At 35.8% G+C, this 21,038-nt stretch overlaps 1 protein-coding gene across 2 annotated transcripts; it reads right to left on the bottom strand.

Annotated features, from left to right (window-relative positions):
• Positions 1-450: 450 nt before the first annotated feature.
• Positions 451-20,422, bottom strand: CRLS1 (cardiolipin synthase 1). Of its 2 annotated transcripts, XM_081288653.1 has the most exons (8): positions 19,974-20,105; positions 18,578-18,734; positions 17,229-17,366; positions 12,602-12,731; positions 5,932-6,017; positions 5,031-5,099; positions 3,561-3,652; positions 451-1,447 (listed from the first exon to the last, which is right to left on the bottom strand). In XM_081288653.1, exons 2-8 carry the CDS (start codon positions 18,650-18,652, stop codon positions 1,360-1,362), a joined length of 678 nt encoding a protein of 225 aa, XP_081144779.1. In that variant the 5' UTR covers positions 18,653-18,734; positions 19,974-20,105; the 3' UTR covers positions 451-1,359. The 2 variants fall into 2 exon arrangements, with proteins under 2 accessions (XP_081144779.1, XP_081144778.1); XM_081288652.1 differs by lacking the exon at positions 18,578-18,734 and having other exon boundaries at positions 19,974-20,422.
• Between the last annotated feature and the right edge of the window lie 616 nt (positions 20,423-21,038).

Raw genomic sequence — 21,038 nt, 5'->3', positions numbered from 1 at the left:
TGCAGGCTTCAGAAAGCTCCAAGCCTAGAGTGGTTAAGCTGCTTATATGACAACAGGAAAGCCAGGACCAGCAAGCAAGAGGGGGCACACAGAGGCACAATGCTAAAAAGGCACAAGCTTTACTTCTAACTTCCCATTTTAACTTAAAGCAGATCAACAGGCTGTGGACTGGATAATCTCACAGTATGATTTCATGTTATACTTGGGTTAAAACCAGGAACAAAGGGCAGCAACAGACCTCCACTATTAATAGGAACCAACCAGCACCAGCTAGTCTTCTCCTCCCCAACTTGTACTCCCCACTCTCTTCAACATGATAGTGTAGCAATAAGGTCTTTTATATTAGATGGTCCCAAATCAATGACTTTTACAATTAAGTACAACTGAAAATGGACTTCATGAATCAGAAAACTTATATAATGGGAGAGGATGAATACACACCATGAACAACCCAAGTTGAAGGTATAGTTTTATTTTTTTTCCAGCTTTTATTCCTTTAACACCTTAACAAAAGAAGATTTCCCAAAGTTTAAAAAATCTTTGAAAAATATACAGTTTCATATTATTTACACAATATATGAGTACAGGTTCCAATATCATACAAATATTGTAATGTTAGAAACACAGATGGAAGGCATGATGTAATTCACTGCTTTTAGATGAAAGACTAATGGACAAGTTCTCATATTTCAACTATCTTTGTTACTTGTTATCCTGATATATGAACTATTAGGCACCTGAGAGGCTGGAAGACTACTGAACATGAGATGAGCTTCAATACCTTCTATTTCATTTGATCTTATTTATTTTTAAAACTTACCACACTTTACAAATTTGCTTCATTCACAGCTAACTTTATTCTCACTACCCTAAATGACCAAATAATAACCACATGAACTGTTAATGTATACATGAATCTAAAAATCAAACATAAAAATGAATAGCCAAGTTATATAAGATATGTATTTAATCCCAGGCAAGTCCCTATGGCTTCATGAGCAACTTAGATTGTAGAGACAGGTGTCAACACTTCAGTTTCCATGCTCTGAACTATATTTTTAAAAAACATAAAAAAGGACTGACAATAATTGGAATAATTCATCTCTTTATATTCAAGAAACCTAAGATTAAAAATTCTAAATTATAGTTTTATTTATACTTAAAAATACATTGGAAATTCTGCATATGCCCATGATCAAGCTTATTTTCAATGCACATTACTTCAATTTTGATGACATGGTTTGTTCTGACAAGTCCTTTTACAAGCTGAACACCAAAATAGGGAAACTCCTGTAGATTTTCGCTGGCATTGCCACGGATGATGTGTATTGCTTCCTTGCTAATGGTGATGGGTGACTCTCATCTGCCTTTTATCACCTGAACAGTTTTCCGACCATAATGATAATAACTGTAAGCTGATGCAGCTGTGGTGAAAGCTGTAAAATACCTTTTATGGAAGGAAAGAAAGATTGAGTCATCAAATCTAAAAAACAATAACCAGATAATCAAAGAATTCAGTAAAAGATCTATTTAAAAAACAAAGACTGTCATAATTTTTTTAAATTATAAAAATCTATATAGCATTTTTTCAAGACCTCATTTAAATTACTAATGTCAAACAAATTAATCTAGTTAATAAGCCCTAAAAGTTAATGATAATATTAGCAACTGTCATTTTTTTAAAAAATATTTTTAGTTGTAGATGGGCACAATACCTTTACTTATTTTTATATGGTGCCAAAAATTGAACCCAGTACCTTACCCGTGTGCTAGGCAAGCACTGTGCCACTAAGTCATGACCCCAGGACAGCAACTATCATTTTTAGGCAGATATTATTCTAGATGTCTCATGTTCCTATTTTATTCTCACAATAAGTTCTACCTACAGATGAGAAATGAGGACGAGAGAACTTGCTCAGGGATATGACAGAATTAAGCAGGCACCTGGCTTGGTTTCAACTCAAAAGCCCATGTACTCTTTTCACTGTTCCATGCTGCTTAGAATATTAGATTCTATTTTTTTTTAATACAGTTTTTTAAAAGTCCAAGGATATCTGCATCATTTAAATAAAATTCAACTTTCTTTATTTACTTTTCCTTAAGTGAACTGCCAGGTTAATCAAATTCCCCTTGGGATGACATGAGGGATGCCCCTGGCATGAGGAACACGAGCCAATTAACAGGTTACTTCCCGGGTACCCACTTGATTATGTTTCCACCAGGTGATGTAGAACCATTAAGACTCATTTTTGTTTGATCCCAGATCTGTGTTCATGTCAGTTTGGTATTCTAAATTCATATATAAACAATGAAATACAAATGTTCGAAGAATTGCTACTGAGAACTAGAATGGATGCTTCAGAAAATCAAAAGCCAAGTTGATTTAAAAAATACTATTCAAAATAAATATAAGATGGCTCTGGAAAAAAAAAACCTGGAAAAATATGATAAACATTTAGATGTATCCTACACTTAGATTGCTTTGCAGTTCTTGTGTAAGGATGGGTGTAGCTCAGTGCTAGAGCTCTTGCCTAGCATATGCAAGGTCCAGGTTCAATCCCCAGCACTACAAAAAAAAAAAACCCCAAAACAAAAGACAAATCAACAATCATAAAGTTCTTACATCACCTGAAAGAAACAAAATATGGAAATCAGAGAGGCTGTATTATGGATATGGTTTTTTTCAAGAGAGGCCTATATCCAAAGAAAAAGCCTTCATTTTTTTTTAATATTTATTTTTTAGTTATAGGTTGACACAATATCTTTTATTATTTTTTTTAATGTGGTGCTGAAGATCGAACCCAGTGCCTCACGCATGCTAGGTGAGCGCTCTACGTCTGAGCAACTACCCCAGCCCCGAAAAAGCCTTAATTTTATATCGTAACACATAAGATGAACCAGAGTAAGTTTTTTAGATTAAAATTTTAAAAAATTAGAGTATGCATCATTTAAAAAGATTCTTTGGTTTAACTCTCTGATTAACCAACACTTTCTGGCTTAGATTGCACCAAGCAAGACAGTTTTAATTATTGGTAAAAATGGACCAAAAATTTGTGGCACATTTTGAACTCCTAAAGTTTGAATTTTCAAGACTATATAAATAAACAATTAACATAAGATTCAAACTCCTTTCTCCAGGGGTCCCTCTCACTATACCTTTTCCCTAGGTTGGACTCCTTTTCCCTGATTACTGCTCTCTTAAACTGACCTTGTTGAGGATCTGTCCTCCACCTGATGGCTGCCCTATACAAAATCTACCTTTATCTTGTGGCTCAATGCTACTTACTCCCTGAAGCTAACCTCCCTCTTCCTCTTACCTGAAAAAATCTTTCCTCTGCTCAAACCCTAATGCATTAGCAGTACCCCTCATTCCTTTTAATTCATGAAAACTAGCTTTTATTCCCCAATTCTTGAGAGTAAGCTTCTTAAAAATGATTATTAATCATAAAATATGGTCTCCACTTCCAGTTAGGTGTCCATTAAACATAAAGTCATTCTAGGATTGTCAAAGTAAGCTACTGTGTTGACATTCTCCAAAAGCAATGCTAAAGTTAGCTTACCAAAGCATCTGAAGGTAAATGCTATCACCATAATTGAAAACTGGAGCTGCCAAAGAGGCTGCCACCAAGATTAACTGAACTGCTGTGTTTACCTTAAAAAAAAAAAAAAGTTATTGTGAGTTGATTCTGATTCAAGCATAGTCCATCATGACATACACTCAGCAGGCTTAAAGATGGTCTGCAATATCCGTACCAAAGAAGTTGGCATTCACAAGTGAGAACACATAAAAGGGTCAGCTTCATTCACCCATCTGTCTCCATAGCTGCCTATTATAGTGAGGGCAATGACTATCAGAAAAATACTACCACCTTGAATTTCCACAACAATTCATATAATGTTGTAAAACTCATTCCCTTTTTACCAGCTGCCCATTAAAACAGTGCTGTGAGTATCAAGCTGCCTCTTCCTAACTGAGAGGACATGAATTAGATGATTTGCCTGCAGTCACAGAAGAATCAAACCTGTAATCCAGATTCCCCACTGCCTTATCCAGTGTTCCTTTAATTTGCCTATCAGATCATATGAGGCTAGAAAACAGAAATATACTCATCTCCATGAAAGAAGAGCCCTACCCTAAAAGATAGCAGTGGGGAAAAAGGAAACAAAACAAGAAACAGTCTGAAGACACCATCCACTTATTATGATGAGAAGTGTTTTATGAAAGAGTCTGTGATTATGAAGTAGTAGGTGATGTGTGCAGAGAAGCACTTCAGTTCTAGCAGTCATTCCATAGCCAAATGATAAGGATTACATTTCGTTTAAAAAATAAATGATAAATTCTATCTGGAAGACTCCTTAAAGAACAAATTGTTTTGAGGCAATTTGTCCCAGCACCTCCTAAGCCATTTTCTATGTAGTACTACACTGCAATTGCTATATTTGACATAAATACAAGTCACTCAAAGCCAAAAAAGCTCCTATGTATGTAGGTAAAAGTCCATCCCACAAGTCTTTAACAAAAGCAATGGCTCGTCTGCCTTGAAGCTGATCAGCTTTCCTAACCTAATAAATCTTTCCTAAGGGATGAAACAGGAAAGATTTGAGTAAATTAAGGCTACCAGAAAAAAAAAAAAAAAAAGTGTGTGTGTGTGTGTGTGCGTGTATGTATATATATGGCTTCATAATATTGTGTGCAAAGACAGGTGTACAGTTATTACCTTGAAAAAGAAGGAAAACAAAAGGGATAACTAAGAGTAACAGTTTTTAAAAAAATGAAACTCTTTTCCTATCCCTTTCCACTTTGTAGTGACTCTTTAAGCTTAAACTCAGACCACCAACATGAGGCAAAATGTAATATAAGAACCCAAAAAGCTTGGAGGACGAAAGAATTGTGTTATACTTGTCTACCTGACCCCTTTTTCTATGCCCTTTACTCAGTGTTTAATTTGATCCAGCTTCAGTTGTCTTGAGGTTTGTAATGTAAAAATTCACAAAGGAATAACTTAAAAAGGATTTTGTGTGTCTCTTACCTTGCTGATGAACGTTGGTTTTAATCTAGCAGTAGCATAACAAGGATTGAAATACTTAGCTAGTGTTCGCTGGCAGAGGACAAAAAAAAAGACAAAGTTTCAATTTATTGTTCAAGTTTAAAACATTTTTTATATATAGATAACAATTACTGAATACTTAGCATACACCTGGCTCTATGATTGAGAACCCCTTATATGCATTTTTCTAATTATGTTAAATAAGAGCACCTACATTCCTTACAAATCATACACAGGCTCTTGAAAATCAATTCTTTAAATATTACAAATTTATTTCTCAAATCCTATAAAATCCTAAGTCACATCTTTTGGTAAATAAACTAATGACATTCTCTTATCACTATTTTCTTAAAAAACAAAATGAATAAAATACTGTTTTATTTTCACTGGACTGGTAATCAAAAAAGGTTATTATGCTATGCTTACGTGCTCAGATATTTACATAATCAATGACTAAGTATGTAAGCAAATCATCCCATATTTGTACAACTGTGATCTTAGAAACCAGTTCTAAATAATCCATAGTAAAGGCTAATAAATAAGACAACAATATGGCTTAGGACCATGTGAAATTCCTCTTAACAGTTTGTTAAGTAAGGATGGGGACCAGCTGTGCAAGATTTCATGTACCAGTGATTAAAAAAGAGTTGGACTTAAACAGAAATGCGCCTTTTTAAAATGGGCCATTCATGAGTTCCATAAATAAATATTTTAGTGTGATCTAAATAGCATAGTTAATTTTTTAAAAGTCTATGGTAAATGAATAAAAAATACTGCTACAAATTATTCCCACAAAGCAAAACAGCATATAATACAATGAATCTTGACTTTTGCCTAAAGTCATAAATAATGCTAAAAGAATAATTTTTGGAAAAATACTCACCGGTGTTGGAAGAGTTCGATATCTGACATAAAAAACAGCAGCAATCAACATTACATCTCTTGAAATTATCATATAAGTAAGTGGAACTGAAAATTAAATAAAAAATAATTTTAAGAAGAACTTTGCAAATTACTAATATGACAATAACAATAAAGCCTCATTCAGCTTTACCATGAGCTGATGTTTTCTATAAGTAAAAATTTCATGATAAACACTCATTGATGATCTTTAGATTCATTTTTTAACAAAAGTGAAATGCAAACAAGATTTTCAAAGTCTCCATCTGCCTTTCAGAATGTCAGTCCTCTTGCCTCTTTTTGTTTTTTCCTTCATATGTTTATAAGCTGTAAGTTTGCAGATATCAGTGACAGCTTTACTCAGCCCCTCCTCCCCCGATCTTTTAATTCTCAGCTTTGTGAATTCATGAAAAAAAAAAAATTGCCATGTCCACTAGAATTAAATGGAAAGAGATGATAATGAAGTTAAGAAGGATGCAGGAGGACTTAAACTCATCTGGAGCTTTGATTACTTGCTTCTGCATTTTAAACTATTATCTGAAGAGTAAAACCTGCTATCTGTACAACTTGTAGAAAAACAAAAAATATTTTCATTCTAGTCTAGTCCAGAACGTTCCACCCAGGCAACTATTATTTTTCCCCCCACACAAGCACTGAAAGAATTTAACTTGTCTATTTTTTTTTTTTAATTTTTAATCCAGGTTGAGTATCCTTTATTCAAAGTGCTTAGGACAAGAAGTGATTCAGATTTCAGTTTTTTAGATTCTGGAATATTTGCTTGGGCTTTATCAGCTACATCCCCAATCTAAATATCCAAAATTTGAAATGCTCCAAAATCCAAAACTTTTTGAACATGTCAGAGATGCTGTATTCCTCAGATTTTGCAACATGGTCCTATAACCAGAGCCAAAGCATCCCTACTCTTTTTGTTGAATAGAAATGGGAGGGCAGACACTTCACTTTATATCCTTCTGCACTAAAGGAAGTTTTAACCATGACCCTATATCTTTTCTAAGAAAGAAAAAAAAAATTTAAGGGAAAAGAATCCTGAGTCACTCAGTTCAAATTGTTTCAATTATTGAAATATAAAAGAATCGTGTGTGTGTGTGTGTGTGTGTGTGTGTGTAATATATATCTCTTCCATAACAGTTTCAAATAACCCTTTTATGAAGCACATGACGTTGTATTTGTGGTCCTATCCAGTCTTTGGCTTTGGCTCTTCCATTTGAACAAATCTCACTAATTGCAGATTTAAACAAATGTATGTATGTACAAATGTAGACACTGGGGATTGAACCCAGAGGCTCTTAACCATTGAGCCACATCCCCAGCCCCCCCACCTTTTTTTTTTATTTTGAGACAGGGTCTCACTAAGTTGCACAGGCCTCAATAAGTTGCTGAGGCTGGCTTTGAACTTGTGATCCTCCTATCTCAGTCTCCCAAATTGCTGGGATTATAGGTATGCACTACCACACCTGGCTCAGATTTAAACTTTCAAGCTCTATTGATCATAGATATGATGTAAGTGCTGATCCTTGGCCCAGTCCTCTATTACAACACTATTCCAAGGAGAAAATGCTTACTCACAAGTAATGGAATATTAGCCAAGCTAAAAAAACAGCAAACCATGATTTTTAGAAGCCTTTTTAAACCTATAGAACAAACTTTTCTATAGCAATCATTAGCTGGTAAACTCTAACAACAATCATACTTTTAAAAATGCAGCAAACTCATGCAAATTAAAATTCATGTCTATGGAATTCAGGCTATGCTGGGCAGTGCACTGGGCTGAAACCCAGCAGTGTGACCCAGGGATTATCACCTATGAATTCATTTTACCACCTGCAATTGTCTCGTGGGTCACCATTAAAATATTCAATTCACCAAGAAGATATTAACAGCATGATTTCAAAGGATACAAAGCAAAATCAGAACTGCAAAGAAAAACAACAGAAAACGAGATACACATAAGGAAATGTTAACCATTCTCCCAGTAACTAACAGAACAAACAGAACAAAGAGTAAGAAAAATCAATAAAGAAATAAGGCTGCAGGGCATGATGGTGCACACCTGTAATCCCAGCGGCTCAGGAGGCGGAGGCCCTAAGCAACTTAGTGAGACCTTATTTCAAAATAAAACTTAAAGGGCTGGGGATGTGGCTCAGTGGTTTAAGCACCCCAGGGCGTTCAATTCCCAGTATCAAAAAAAAAAAAAAAAAAAAATAGAAGACTTAACAGGATTGAAAACTTGATCTAATGGATATATACAGAATATCAGACCCAATTACTGCAGAATATAAATTCACTTGAAGCACATGTGGAATGTTTAACAAATTCATACACTAGATTGAAAGACTGAAATCACAGAACATGTTCTCTGGAAAAGAAAGCAAGAAAGATCTCCACAAATTGACAATGAATTAAAAAACACTTAGTATACAGGTAGAGGAGAGAATCATAATAGAAACAGGAAAATATTCTATAATGGACAATAAAAACACTAATATCAATATACAAGATGCAACAAAAGTGTATTTAGGGGGAAATGTAAAGTCTTACATGCAAACTTTAGAAAAGGTAAAAAGAGGGCTGGGGATGTGGCTCAAGCGGTAGCGCGCTCGCCTCGCATGCGTGCGGCCCGGGTTCGATCCTCAGCACCACATACAAAGATGTTGTGTCTGCCGAAAACTAAAAAATAAATATTAAAAAAAAATTCTCTCACTCTCTTAAAAAAAAAAAAAAAAAAGAAAAGGTAAAAAGAAGTGAGTTACATACATATCCATCTATAGCTGCACTCTCTAATAGAATAGCCATGTGTAGCTATTAAGTATCAGAAATGTTAGAACTGAGAGGGACAATACATGCAAAACATAATACAGACTTCAAAAGCATAGTATTTTTTAAAAAGTCAATCATTTCTTATCAATCATCTTGAAATGACATGGTTTAAAATATACTAGGTTAAATAAAATAATTCACTGAAATTATTTTCACCTGATTCCTCTTATTTTTTAATTTTAACATTGCTACTAGAAAATTTTTAATTACATATGTGGTTCCTACTTTATTTCTACTAGAGAGAACTAACTGATCTAAAGAATTTTGAGAAAGAACAGCAAAGAAAACTCAAAGAGAAAACAAACAGAAAAAAGAGCAAGGTTTAATGAAGTAGTAAACAACGTATCAGAGAGGTTTGACAAAACCCAAAGTTGGTTAACTCATAAATAGACAAGTCTCTGGCAAGATGGATCAGGAGAAACATTAAAGGAGAGGAAAAGCGTCAATAGCTTATAATAAAATTTTAATAATATAGATGAAGTCGATGAATTTCTGGAAAAACATAATTTTAAAAATGATCAAAAGATAAACTATTAAAAAGATGAATTATTAAAACGGAATAATCCTATAACAACTGAAGATAAACGAATCACCTCTTTCAACTCTCCCTTGAAGAAAACTCTAAGCCTTACGGGCTTCAACAAATTATACGAAACATTTAAAATTAGAAAATAAGTACAATCTCACAAAAACATTTCACAATAATGGAAAGAAAACAAAAGCAAAACCAAAAATTCCCTAGCTTGTTTTATGAGGTTAGTTATAAATTTTATACTAAACCTAACCAGAATATTTGGAGAAAAGAATTCCAGACCAATTTCATGAATCTGTATGTGAAATCTTCAACAAAATTATAGCAGACTAAATCCAACAATATCTCTATTATTTACTACGGTCATACTGGATTTAAACCAGCAATTTCAGGTTTTTTTTGTTTTGTTTTTGAGAGAGAGAGAGAGAGAGAGAGAGAGAGAGAGAGAGAGAGAATATTTTTTAATATTTATTTTTTAGTTTTCAGTGGACACAACATCCTTATTTTTTTTTATTTTTATGTGGTGCTGAGGATCAAACCCAGTGCCCTGCGCATGCCAGGCGAGTGTGTTACCGCTTGAGCCACATCCCCAGCCCTTCAGGTTGTTTTAACACTAGAAAATCAATAATGTACTTGATCCCACATTAACAGCTAAAAGGGAAAAATGATCTGTTCATCACATTTACACAAAGAATCTTCAATATCCAATTGTAATTAAAACTTAACAACCACCTGGGCTGGGGATGTGGCTCAAGCGGTAGCGAGCTCGCCTGGTGTGCGTGCGGCCTGGGTTCGATCCTCAGCACCACATACCAACAAAGATGTTGTGTCCGCCGAGAACTAAAAAATAAATATTAAAAATTCTCTCTCTCTCTTTAAAAAAAAAAAAGAAAAAAAAAAAACTTAACAACCTCCCAACAGACATGAACTTTCTAACTTGAAAAAAAGGAACTCTAAAAATCCCTACAGGAACCTTCAATACTGAAATGTTAAATGCTTTCTCTGAGATTCATCTGTCTCATAAGACAGATGTCACTTTTCCTTTTCCTTGTATGAGTGGTGTAATAAGTAAAAGAAAAGGTGAAAGGATTCGAAAAGGAAAAATATTGTTATTAATCAGTACATAGCAGAAGATGTAGAAAGTCCAACAGAATTCATTTTAATTAAGTTTTGCTATACATAAATCAACATTAGAAATAGAACTGACTTTCATCATAACAGCAATTATTATAAAATAAAAATTTAAAAGCTACCATTTATAAAAGTATCAAGAACTACTAAGTACTTAGGAGTAAACCTATCAACAAATGTATTACCTCTCTGGAGAACAGTAAAAAACTGTCGGAGACATTAAAGATCCAAATAGAAATTAAAGATCCAAATGGATTAAAGATTTACTCTCATTAAAAAAAGTCAATTCTTCCAAATAGATCTATAGATTCAATGCAATTCTAATCAAAATCAAGAGATTGCCCCCGTCCAGCTCATAGAATTACTGATTTGGGAAAAATAATCCTAAAATTTATAAGCAAATGGAATGGTCTAAGAATATCCAAGGTAGAAGGACTTGCTCTATCACTTATCAGAACTTTTAGCAAAACAACAAGAAAAGTGTAGCGGTGCAGACAGGCAAATCAACAGAAACAAACAAACAAACAAAAAAATAGAAAACCCAGAAATGGACCCAGGTATACATGGATATTACAGTGAGTTTGGACAATACATGTTTATTAATGAACAAACAGTGCTGGGATAACTGAATACCCATATAGGTAGGAAGAAAATGATAAGATTTCGATTATTTTTAAAAAATCAACTAGGAAAATAAATCCTTAAAGATTTCTAATATAAAATACAATCACATATAATGGAAAAAGTATCAGAATGGCATGAAATTCTCTACAGCAAGATAAAATTTGGAAGTTTAAGCACATCTTCAGAATTCTGTATGAAAGTGATCTGCAATTGAAAAATTATGCCCAGTTCAACTGCCAATAAAGTATAGAGGGTAAACAAAAGATATTTTAAATGTCTAAAACTGCCAGAAGTTTTGCTGCCAAACTACATCCTTTTATAGAAAACAAGTGAAGGATGAACTTCACCAAAGGGGATACTTGGTAAAAAGGAAGACATGAGAGCCTGGAAAAACAGACAGAATGGTAGTGAAGAGAACATCAACTTGGAAGCAACCCATTCCAATTACTTAAGGGAAGTTCAAAGCAACATTACATAATACCAAAAACCTGGAAACAATATTCAACAGGAAAATGAAATGGCCAACCTGAATAAAACAACATAACAAAATACAATGTAACTTAAAAAAAATGAGAGGTATGAAAATACACTAAAAAAATTAAAAAATAATAAGATCAACTGAATTTTGAATGTCCACAGAATGCTCTACAGGTTTTTTTCCCTAGAAATTTATATGCATTAGAATGAGAGAGCACCCTCTTCAAACCTCCCAATTATATACATACCTTCTAACTTTCAAAGCAGCATATAAATATAAACATTAATCTGTTATTTTTAATTTGGTTTGATAATTTAGAAAACCGAGGAAAAGGAGAAAAAGAACTTTGAGCTTGAAGAGACTACACTAGACTGAACTGCCACTATACTTCTTTCCATGAAATATCAATAGTGATGTGACACTAAAGGGCCACTGTTCTTAGATTTCTAACTCTTGGGGAAAAAAATACAGTTTAATCTGGATGGGGGGGGGGGGAACAGTACAATTGAAGTAGAAAATGAACATGCAAAAACACAAATCAAAACTTCATAAAATGTCAGAAAAAATATTAAGATAATATACAAACTATATGTGTGATTTGAAAATTGCACAATACTGTCTAAATAATCATAGCGTGAAATTTTATAGATAGGATTTCAGAGTTCTCATTATGATTAAACTGTACTTTATAAAGATAATCAGAGGCTTAGGAAAACCTTAAATTACTTTTAAAAAGTTAAGCACTAAAAATATATACTAGAGCACCAAAACATTTTTAAATAATATGAATTGGCACTATGAGATATTTGCTTAATTTAAATTTTAAACAATCTTACTAAGAAAACAACTGCTTTTATTAGTATAACAAGGATGTAAATTCTAAAATAAACAGTTTTATTAGCAAAACAGTTCAACAGTTTAAAATTAAGGAAACAGTTTAAAGTTGCAAAATCAATTTTTGGAACAAAAATAATGTCTCTCAAGAGAAATCCTAAGACCAAAGTCATTCTTCCCTATGCTATTTAAAAGTTTGCATGATGGCATTCTTACCTGGAATAAGATCTGCATAGGTCAAGCTAACATATAAGATACTGATAAGTATTTTATCAGCAAGTGGATCAAGAGCACTTCCCAAAGCTGATTTTTGATTGGCCCAGTTTCGAGCAATAAATCCATCCAACTGAAAATAGAAGTGTTTTTTTTATAAATGTCATGATAGGAACAGAGTAGATATCTTGAAGTTTAAGAGATACCAGAAACACAACTACACTTTCATAAAATGTTAATAAAATCTGTTTGTTTACCCCCACAAACAGTATTCTCATTCTTTTAAATTAACAACTGGTCTGAAAATAATTTCAGATTTACATTACTATTTTCCCCCCTTCAAGGGTCTTATTTCTCACTATTTCACAGTGTCTCTTTGTGGAATGAAACCAGACACCAATTTAGAGGAAGCCATACAAAACTCACAGAAAGCATGACTAACAGAGCTTTTGAGCCCTGGGTTACATTCACTGCAGCCAAAACAGCTGCCTTTATTTATGAGAATTTCTCTACCTGTGAGATACCAAACATCTTCTGTCTACTTTTCCATAATATGATTCAATTCCTTACAACTTATTTTTAATTTTATAATTTATTTTGTTCAGTCCCACTGTTAAATCTATATTCTGTCTGTATTTGCAATACCTGTATTTGAAAAAAAGCTTGGTCCTCTATACCTGGCCTAGTTATAATGCTGATATTTAAAATACTTATTTTTATTACTTATTATTGAAAACATTTTAAAGCTGAGACTAAAATCCAGTTGCCAGTGGGTCAAATGGGTCCTGAAGCCTGGTTTTATTTGATCTGCCAAAGCTTTTAAAAATAGTAATTAATTGCCAATATTTACCATAAAAATCCAGATCTATAGCCTAACTTGAGAGACAAAGACCTCTGTCAGGCAGGGGCCACAAAACCAAATATTGCCTACCCATACTAACCAAAGCAGACATTTTCTGGTTTATCCCAGTTCCTACTAGAATTTTTACTTATTTTATTTAACATCAACCTTCAACAAATGTTTGAATTTTTTATTCCTATTTCTAAGAAAAATAAAATAGATATAATTAAATACAGTACATTTTAAAGGATTAAAAAGTCTTCCATATCTCAAGTATTCCATGAGTTAAAGGAGTCAGCAATAGTTCAGTGGTTAAAAATGTGGTCTTTATATAGCAGAATAGAACTGGCTTAAGTCCTGGTTCTGCCACTTACTGTGTGACCCTGGGCAAATTATTTGGCCTCTGAGTTTCCTCATCTGTCAAACAGATAATATCACCTACCTCAGAGGCTTGGTTATCTTCAGCACATAATGAGATTTAATATTTGTTCAGTGCTCAGCTCTTAGTAAATCCTCAAAACAAAAAAAAGCAGTTACTAGCTATTACTTTCTCAATGGAAACAATCCATTTTCTTCTTAAGCAGACTAAAGGCAATGTTGTCTCACAGAAAGCCTCTAGAATGGGGAGCTGGGACCTTATAAGCTCCAACTTGCAAGCTAGTTATTTGATCTCAGGAGACTTAACCTCCCACTTTTTCTTTCTTTAACTTCTACCTTCTTGTTCTCACTACTTGGATTCACACTAGATTTCAAGGTCAACCATCACCATTCCTTAGTAAACATCTACAACTTTGTAAACTCTATTCTCCCTGGATACCACCACAAAACAACCATCCATATATTCCAGGACTATAGGCAAGCAGCTCAATACTGTCAAAGATAAATAAATACATACATAGTTGGAGCAAAATTTGGTTTCACTCCAAATTCATGACCACAAATCTCTGGTGGCACTCAACATCACCTGACAATCTTATATCTGCCAATGGTATTCACCTTCTCTTTCCACACTACTTCACTTTTTCTAAACTCTCTCATTCTAACCCATATCCATGTCTATATTTTCCTTGAGGGAAAAAAAAAAAAAACAAAAGCCATTTTTAGTACTCCCTCATATTCCCACCTCCAAGATGCACCCATTTATCCTCACTGTATTTCCTGATCTGTATACCAAGACCTCACCTTCTGTGATTTATCTCCTTTCTTTCCTATCTCCCCTGCATCATCAATCAATTCCTTCCCATCACATTAATCAGCTAACAAAAAATCCACTTTGTACATGTATCTTTAAAACTACCTTATATTTGACCCTATTTCTCTATCCCACTGCAAAGCAAAACTTCCTTACAACACACCCAAATGTGAGGTGGTAAGATAATTAGATGTTACCACCTCACATTTGGGTGTGTTGTAAGGACATCTTACCATCTCACATTTGTCATCAACCCACTCCACTAGGCCTCCCCACTCCTCTAGAGATGGCTTTTACAAAGGTCACCTATGAATTCTGCATTTTTATTTGACCTCAATACATGCAGCCCTTTCTTCACTCTGGAATACTGACTAATTTTCCTCCTTTCTCACCAAATATTCCTTTCTCAGTGTCCTTCACTGACTTCCCTATTCTTCCACTTGTTGCTCATTTCTTTAACCTCTCATTTCTCTTCTTTTACCTCAGCCTAGATATTTCACCAAATGTACCTGACTGCTCCCAAATCTGCACTTCTATAATGATGACTTCCTCCAACTCCACACTACATTTGACTTCCAAATGATGCCTCTACATGGACAGGCATCAGAATTCTTCCTATTTTTCCCTAAACCCCAAATGTTGCTCATTCTAGAAAATGTTACTTCCACGCACCTGGCTGTTGAAAAGAGGAAATTTTTTAAAAAGTAACAATCTAGTGTTCATATTTGACTCCTCCTTCACTCCATATATCCACTTTGTCAACATATTAATACTATCTTCAAAATATTATCTCAAACCCATCCACTTCCAATTCTAACTCCCATCCCAGTCCAAGCTACCACTATTTCTTTCGTAGGAAAGTTTCTATTCTTACCTTCCTATAGTCCATTTCCTATATACAATTCAATCTAGACCTGCCAAACCCCTGCTAAAACAGAAGTCTGGCCATCTGATTTGTGGCCAATCTGAAGCCATCAAAACTTCCATGGAGTAAACGAGAAATATGATATCAGTCAACTCAGGTTTCCATGCACATCATATACATAGAAAAATATTAATGGAACCTCTCTTCCTTGTAGTGAATATTGCAATCTCATGTGGCAGCTAACTATTCCCTCAAAAAACAACAACAACAACAACAAAAAACTAGCAAACAAAAATGGTGAATCCAATAACTGAAAAAGTTGTTGTCCTAATATGTAAAAATTTTCATTATCAGTGTAATAACCTTTGACAGAATTAGAGATCACACTAATGAGTGAAGACCTTTAGGCTTCAGAAATAAAAGGCGGCATAAAAGAAAGGGAGATAGATTCTAAGAATGGGACAAGGAGGTGACAAAAAAATAGCTAAACTATGGGAAAAAAGAGCTAATTTGAGAGGCTATATTTGGAAATACCATATAACAATGCAAACAATGTCCTTTGTTTATCCTTTAAAACATCAGCTAATTCTATACTACACACCAACGTACTAGTACTAAGAAGGTAGAATTTTGCTTCTATGAACCTCAAAAGAAACAGTTGACATTACAAAGAAAGATGCTGTATCACTTTTATTTATCATAAATTAGTTTCTCTCTATTCTCACTGAATAAATATCAAGCAAAACTTTTCAAAAGCAAATTGGTTTGAAGAGGCACCAAATTATTACTGCCTATTTAGGTGCTCACATGGACCTCAAACCAGCCCTGTGCAGGAAGTTATCATCCACACACTAATTTTGTCCTGATTTGTAATTTTTCCTCTACCTTTTCTGTACTGCCCCCAACTGTTTTTATAGCATGTGTAGTTTTATAAGTTACTTCAAATCTTTTATGAAACAAGGTTGGTGATAATTACAAATAATGTCATAGATGATGACAGTCCACAAAAGTAATATAGCCTTCGGTTATAAGGTTATTTCCCCAGTTCTAATTTGAGATGACTCAAATAAATCTACCCTCCCCCAAACTGACATACTGGTGTCAAAGAGCTCTTCTCTCTTTTGTCCATCTCCAGGGACAGTGGAAGAAGGAAAGATGCCCAAATGCCTCCTCCAAAAGTAAGGTCTTCTGCAGGGTACTCAGAGGGGTATGGAGCAGAATCAAGGACCAATTTTGTGAGTAACTGCAGCCTCATGCTAACATTAAAGCTGAAAAGAGCTCTGACCTCTACAAGCTCTTGGGGCACATCCTAGTCCCTAGGCCATAACAATTGTCTTCTTCTCCATTAGGAAAACTAACTCTTGTTGCAGATCAGAGAATTTCTATCACAATAAATAGAAAAACAATCTCATAACCTCTCTTCTTTATTTCTATCCTAAAGCAAGCACTCAGCTCATGGGAATTTTTAAGGGTACTCCTTTTATAAAGAAGTTTAAAACCAATAGTAAAAAGTGTTATTCCTTCCTAAAACCTTTACTTCCTCCCCTTAGACTTATATAAAAATGTTCCACACAGATGCTAAAGACAAGTCCTTACATAAAGAACTAGGTCAAATTCATCTTGAGGATTTCCTTCCAAGGAAAAGCTGACTAAGGCTGTGCTATTTCAGGACAGTAGTAGAGAGCATGGAATGTAGGAAGGGAGCAAAAAAAACCGTGCATTTACAACTTACCAAATCGGTTAGCCCAGCTAAAGCAAAAACTCCTAGTGCAACATTAAAATCTTCTTCAATAATCAAATATCCCAAAATTGGGGCCAAGCCAATTCTTGTCATTGACAACATATTTGGGATTGTCCATGGATTTTCATACTGAAACACAAAGATAACAAAATTTAAATAATAAAAATTCACACTTTAAATAAACTTATACATCAAAAAGTCCACTTAATAAACTTAAGAATAAGAAGCTACATAAATTTTAAACTTTGTACTCATATATAAGTGTGTGTGTGTGTGTGTGTGTATAGACTGAGTTTTCATTCTAAAGACTGAAGAGACAACATGTATTATCATGTAAGTTAAGGCTTTATTATTTAACACTGCTTTTAAAAGTTAAATTTCTGAATCATCTTATTAAGTAGACAAGTCTAGAAAGCATTAGAAAAAAGTCAAATTATCAACCCAGGCACTGCAACTTCAAACATTTATTGCAATCTACTTCCCTCATTCCCTTACATAGACTTAATTCAATAATCTCATCACTAAGTCAGAGAATTGCTGGAAGGAAATACAGACAGGGATATCTTTATTTTCCTATGACAGACACTTGTAAATATGTTCAAAATAGCAATGGCAATGTTACACCCTCAAGTAGAAACCCAGGGCTTTCACAGTTCCATATGGGAAGTTTGATTCCTTGAAACTTCATTTGGAGCCAAGCTGTTAGAAGTTGGCATTTACCAAAGAGCTCTTTGACAGCTGCTCTAAAGAACAACCCCCTTCCTTGCCAAAAAGAATCTGATTTATAAGAAGGTATTTCAATTTAAAAAAAAAAACCCTCAGCCTAACAGAGCTAAGACTCTCGGCACAACAGGGTACAGAAATAACAAGAAAATGCCTTTCCTGAATCAAGACTGACAGTTTCACCCCATTGGATGTTAAAGAACTAACCCTACTTAACTCTTTTCTTAATTAGTAATCAAGTTGCCTGAATCTTTCATCTTTCAAAATACCATGAACTACTGTGTAATAAAAGGCATTCTCTAAAGAAAGCATCTCTAAAAATACTAAGTTTGAGTTTATAAACAGAATCTAGCAAGAAAGCAACTCAGTTCACAGGAGTAAGAGAGACTGAGGGGTCAGGTGGCAGAATACTGTAACTGAAAACTACAGAACAACTTCATATTTCCCAGTGAACAGTCACTAAACAAGAATCAACTTGAGATTTTGAAAAACTCTACTTTTGAGATCTTTTATTAAAAATAGGACACATTATAATTACATGAAAACATTCTAAGAATATATTCCAAATTTAAGTTCAAATATTACAATGTTTTAGAACCAGGAGTGATGGTGCACACCTGTAATCTCAGCAACTTGGGAGGGTGAGGCAGGACTGTAAATTGGAGGCCAGCCTCACAAGTTAGCAAGACCATCTCAAAATAAAAAATTAAAAGAGCTGGGGATGTAGCTCAGTGGTAAAATGCCCCTGGGTTCAATCTCCAGTATCTTCCACTCCTGCAAATCATCATAGTGTGTCAGAGTCCAAAGGAAAAAAAAGATAAAGTCTGTTGACAATACTGTGGTACAGAGAAGTCAAATACTGATTCAAAGGTACAACAACTCACAGAAGGGGTGGGAGAGGGAATATTCATGATTGAGAAAATGGGATAGCAAATCAAGATCACAATGAAGAGCCCCAAAATAATAATCTCAGAGATACCTATCAGACAAAATTAAACACAAAATTGCAAAAAGCCACTTCCACTTTGGTGTATAAATAAATAACTGAAAGTTATTGGAACAGTTAAAGAGTTCTTTTAAGCTCTACATAAAATATTTCAGTAAAATAAAGTACCTCATTAATTTCTAGCTATTAAATTTGTAAGTTTCAAAGTTAATATTAGGAGAGCTAATCTCAGATTACCCAACCAGATAACCTGTGGCATACTCGACCAACTACTGCCGTTCTGAGAAGGACTTCAGCCAGGACAGGGCAATTTCAAAGCATCCAGCATTCAAACCCCAACATGCTTTAGCTATTAGTGGAGTTGAGACTCCTGCCAGGATGTGGCCACCTCAACCCATGCTGTACAACTGATGAAAGCAGTACAGGGGCCCACTGAAGACCTAACAATTGAAGATGTAATAATTGCATCAGCCTTGCTGACATGACATCAAAAGCTGTCTCACTCATGCTCTGATGTCTTCTGCCTGAGAAGTATTTCAACAGGTAAGTGGACAGGTATTTATTTCCATTAACAGTTTTAATCTTTCTCTATAACTTAAGGTGAAAGTACTTTTAAAATTACACCTAATAAACTATTTAATTATACTTCATCCTAATGTGTCAGGTCAAATTACGGCGAATCAAACATGCATAAGCAAAGGGACTGTATACTTTTCTGAAGATTCCCACAGACTCGCCCTATACCTTAGAGATTCGCTTTAGAAAACTAAAAATAAACTTTCGATAAGGCTAGCGAAGACTTTTTTTTTTTTTTAACCAATGCAATATGCATAGGCGCTTTCGGCAACGGGTGCAGATAGAAAAGGATAAGAACGAGGTTTCTAACTTGACAACCTAAACTGGAGGCGACCCCGATGGTACCCCTGAAATTCATCCTGGCCGAATACTTCTCAGGAAATGGTGGAAAAGTTCTGAAACCAAACCGTTGGGACAGCCCACCGTCCGCCACTCCCGCCCAGGACCAACCCCGGAAAGCCGACGCCCCTCGCGCCCCGCTCGGTACGTACCGGACTGGGGGCGCTCGCCGGGACCCACCCGCCGCCCGGGGCCTCCGCGGCGGTGTCCCCTCCTGCCGCAGGCCCAGGGGCCGCTTTGCCCGCGCCTGAGCAGTGGCTCCGTGGGCCGGCTCTGGGCAGCCGCAGGGCAAGCGCGGCCGGGCGCAGCGACCAGCGCTCGGCCTGGCAACTCAGGCAGCAGGGCACGAGCGGCAGCAAGGCCCCGCGGGAGAGCCCCTTACCCGACCGCACCCCTAGCACCCAAGCGGCCGCACGCAGGGCCCCCCACGAGCCGCGCGCCAAGCGCGAGGCCAGCATGGCCCTGCGGCCGTGCCGCGAGGGCCGAGGCGGCGAAAGCTCAGCAGCTCGGGTCACCGGCGAGCCGCTTCTCCATAAAGACCCCGCAGTGCCGGGGAAGCACGGCCACTGGTGCCTCCATACTAGTTTCAAATCCCAGCACGCTCCGCTTATACAGGTGGCCTGGAACCGCCAAGGAAGTACGCCTTCGCGACACTTTTGCGACACCGACGCTATTCGGCTCCCCAGCGCCCCCGGGCGGCAACGGGAGGTGTGTACCGTTAGGATCCCGCTGGCTTTGCGGAAGTGGTCGGTACCTGGCGCGGCCTCAGAACCAAAGCCAGTGGGCTGGGAAAGGGGGAAAGGAGCAGGGACCCAGGTGACTGTTTGGCCAAAGTGGCTGGAAGACAGCAGGCGTCATCTAAAGTAGCAGGGTGAAATCCTCCGAGGCTGGTCGACATAAAACAACCTTTGAGATGTATGTGGAGCTTTGGGGTCCTTGTGGGAGGCTTAAAATATTAGTCAAGTGTCTGGTGTAGCCTAAGTATTAGCTCTCTGTGGTCTGCTTTTATTAAAATGAACATATATATCTAGGTGTAAAATAGGAATAATGGAGAATGTCAGTAATAAAAATTGCTAATTGTTTATCCCGGAAGAGAACTTACTATAAAGGCTAAAGTGCATTATTATCTCATTTAATCCTTCCAATTCTAACACAGGCTCCAGTATTACCTTTACTTTTAGTTATAGAAAACAATTAGGTTTAGAGGTTAAAAAAAC

Source organism: Spermophilus citellus, assembly GCF_964194105.1.
Source record: "Spermophilus citellus genome assembly, chromosome: 4".
NCBI lineage: Eukaryota > Metazoa > Chordata > Mammalia > Rodentia > Sciuridae > Spermophilus > Spermophilus citellus.
This window is presented reverse-complemented; position numbering and strand designations above follow the sequence as displayed.

Coding starts and splice junctions, on each gene's coding strand:
- CRLS1 (XM_081288652.1), bottom strand. CDS start 20,279: ATGCTGGCCTCGCGCTTGGCGCGCGGCTCGTGGGGGGCCCTGCGTGCG. Junction 17,367..19,973: donor CGGCGAGCGCCCCCAGTCCG/GTACGTACCGAG, acceptor TTTGTGTTTCAG/TATGAAAATCCATGGACAAT. Junction 1,448..3,560: donor ATTTACCTTCAGATGCTTTG/GTAAGCTAACTT, acceptor CTTCCATAAAAG/GTATTTTACAGCTTTCACCA.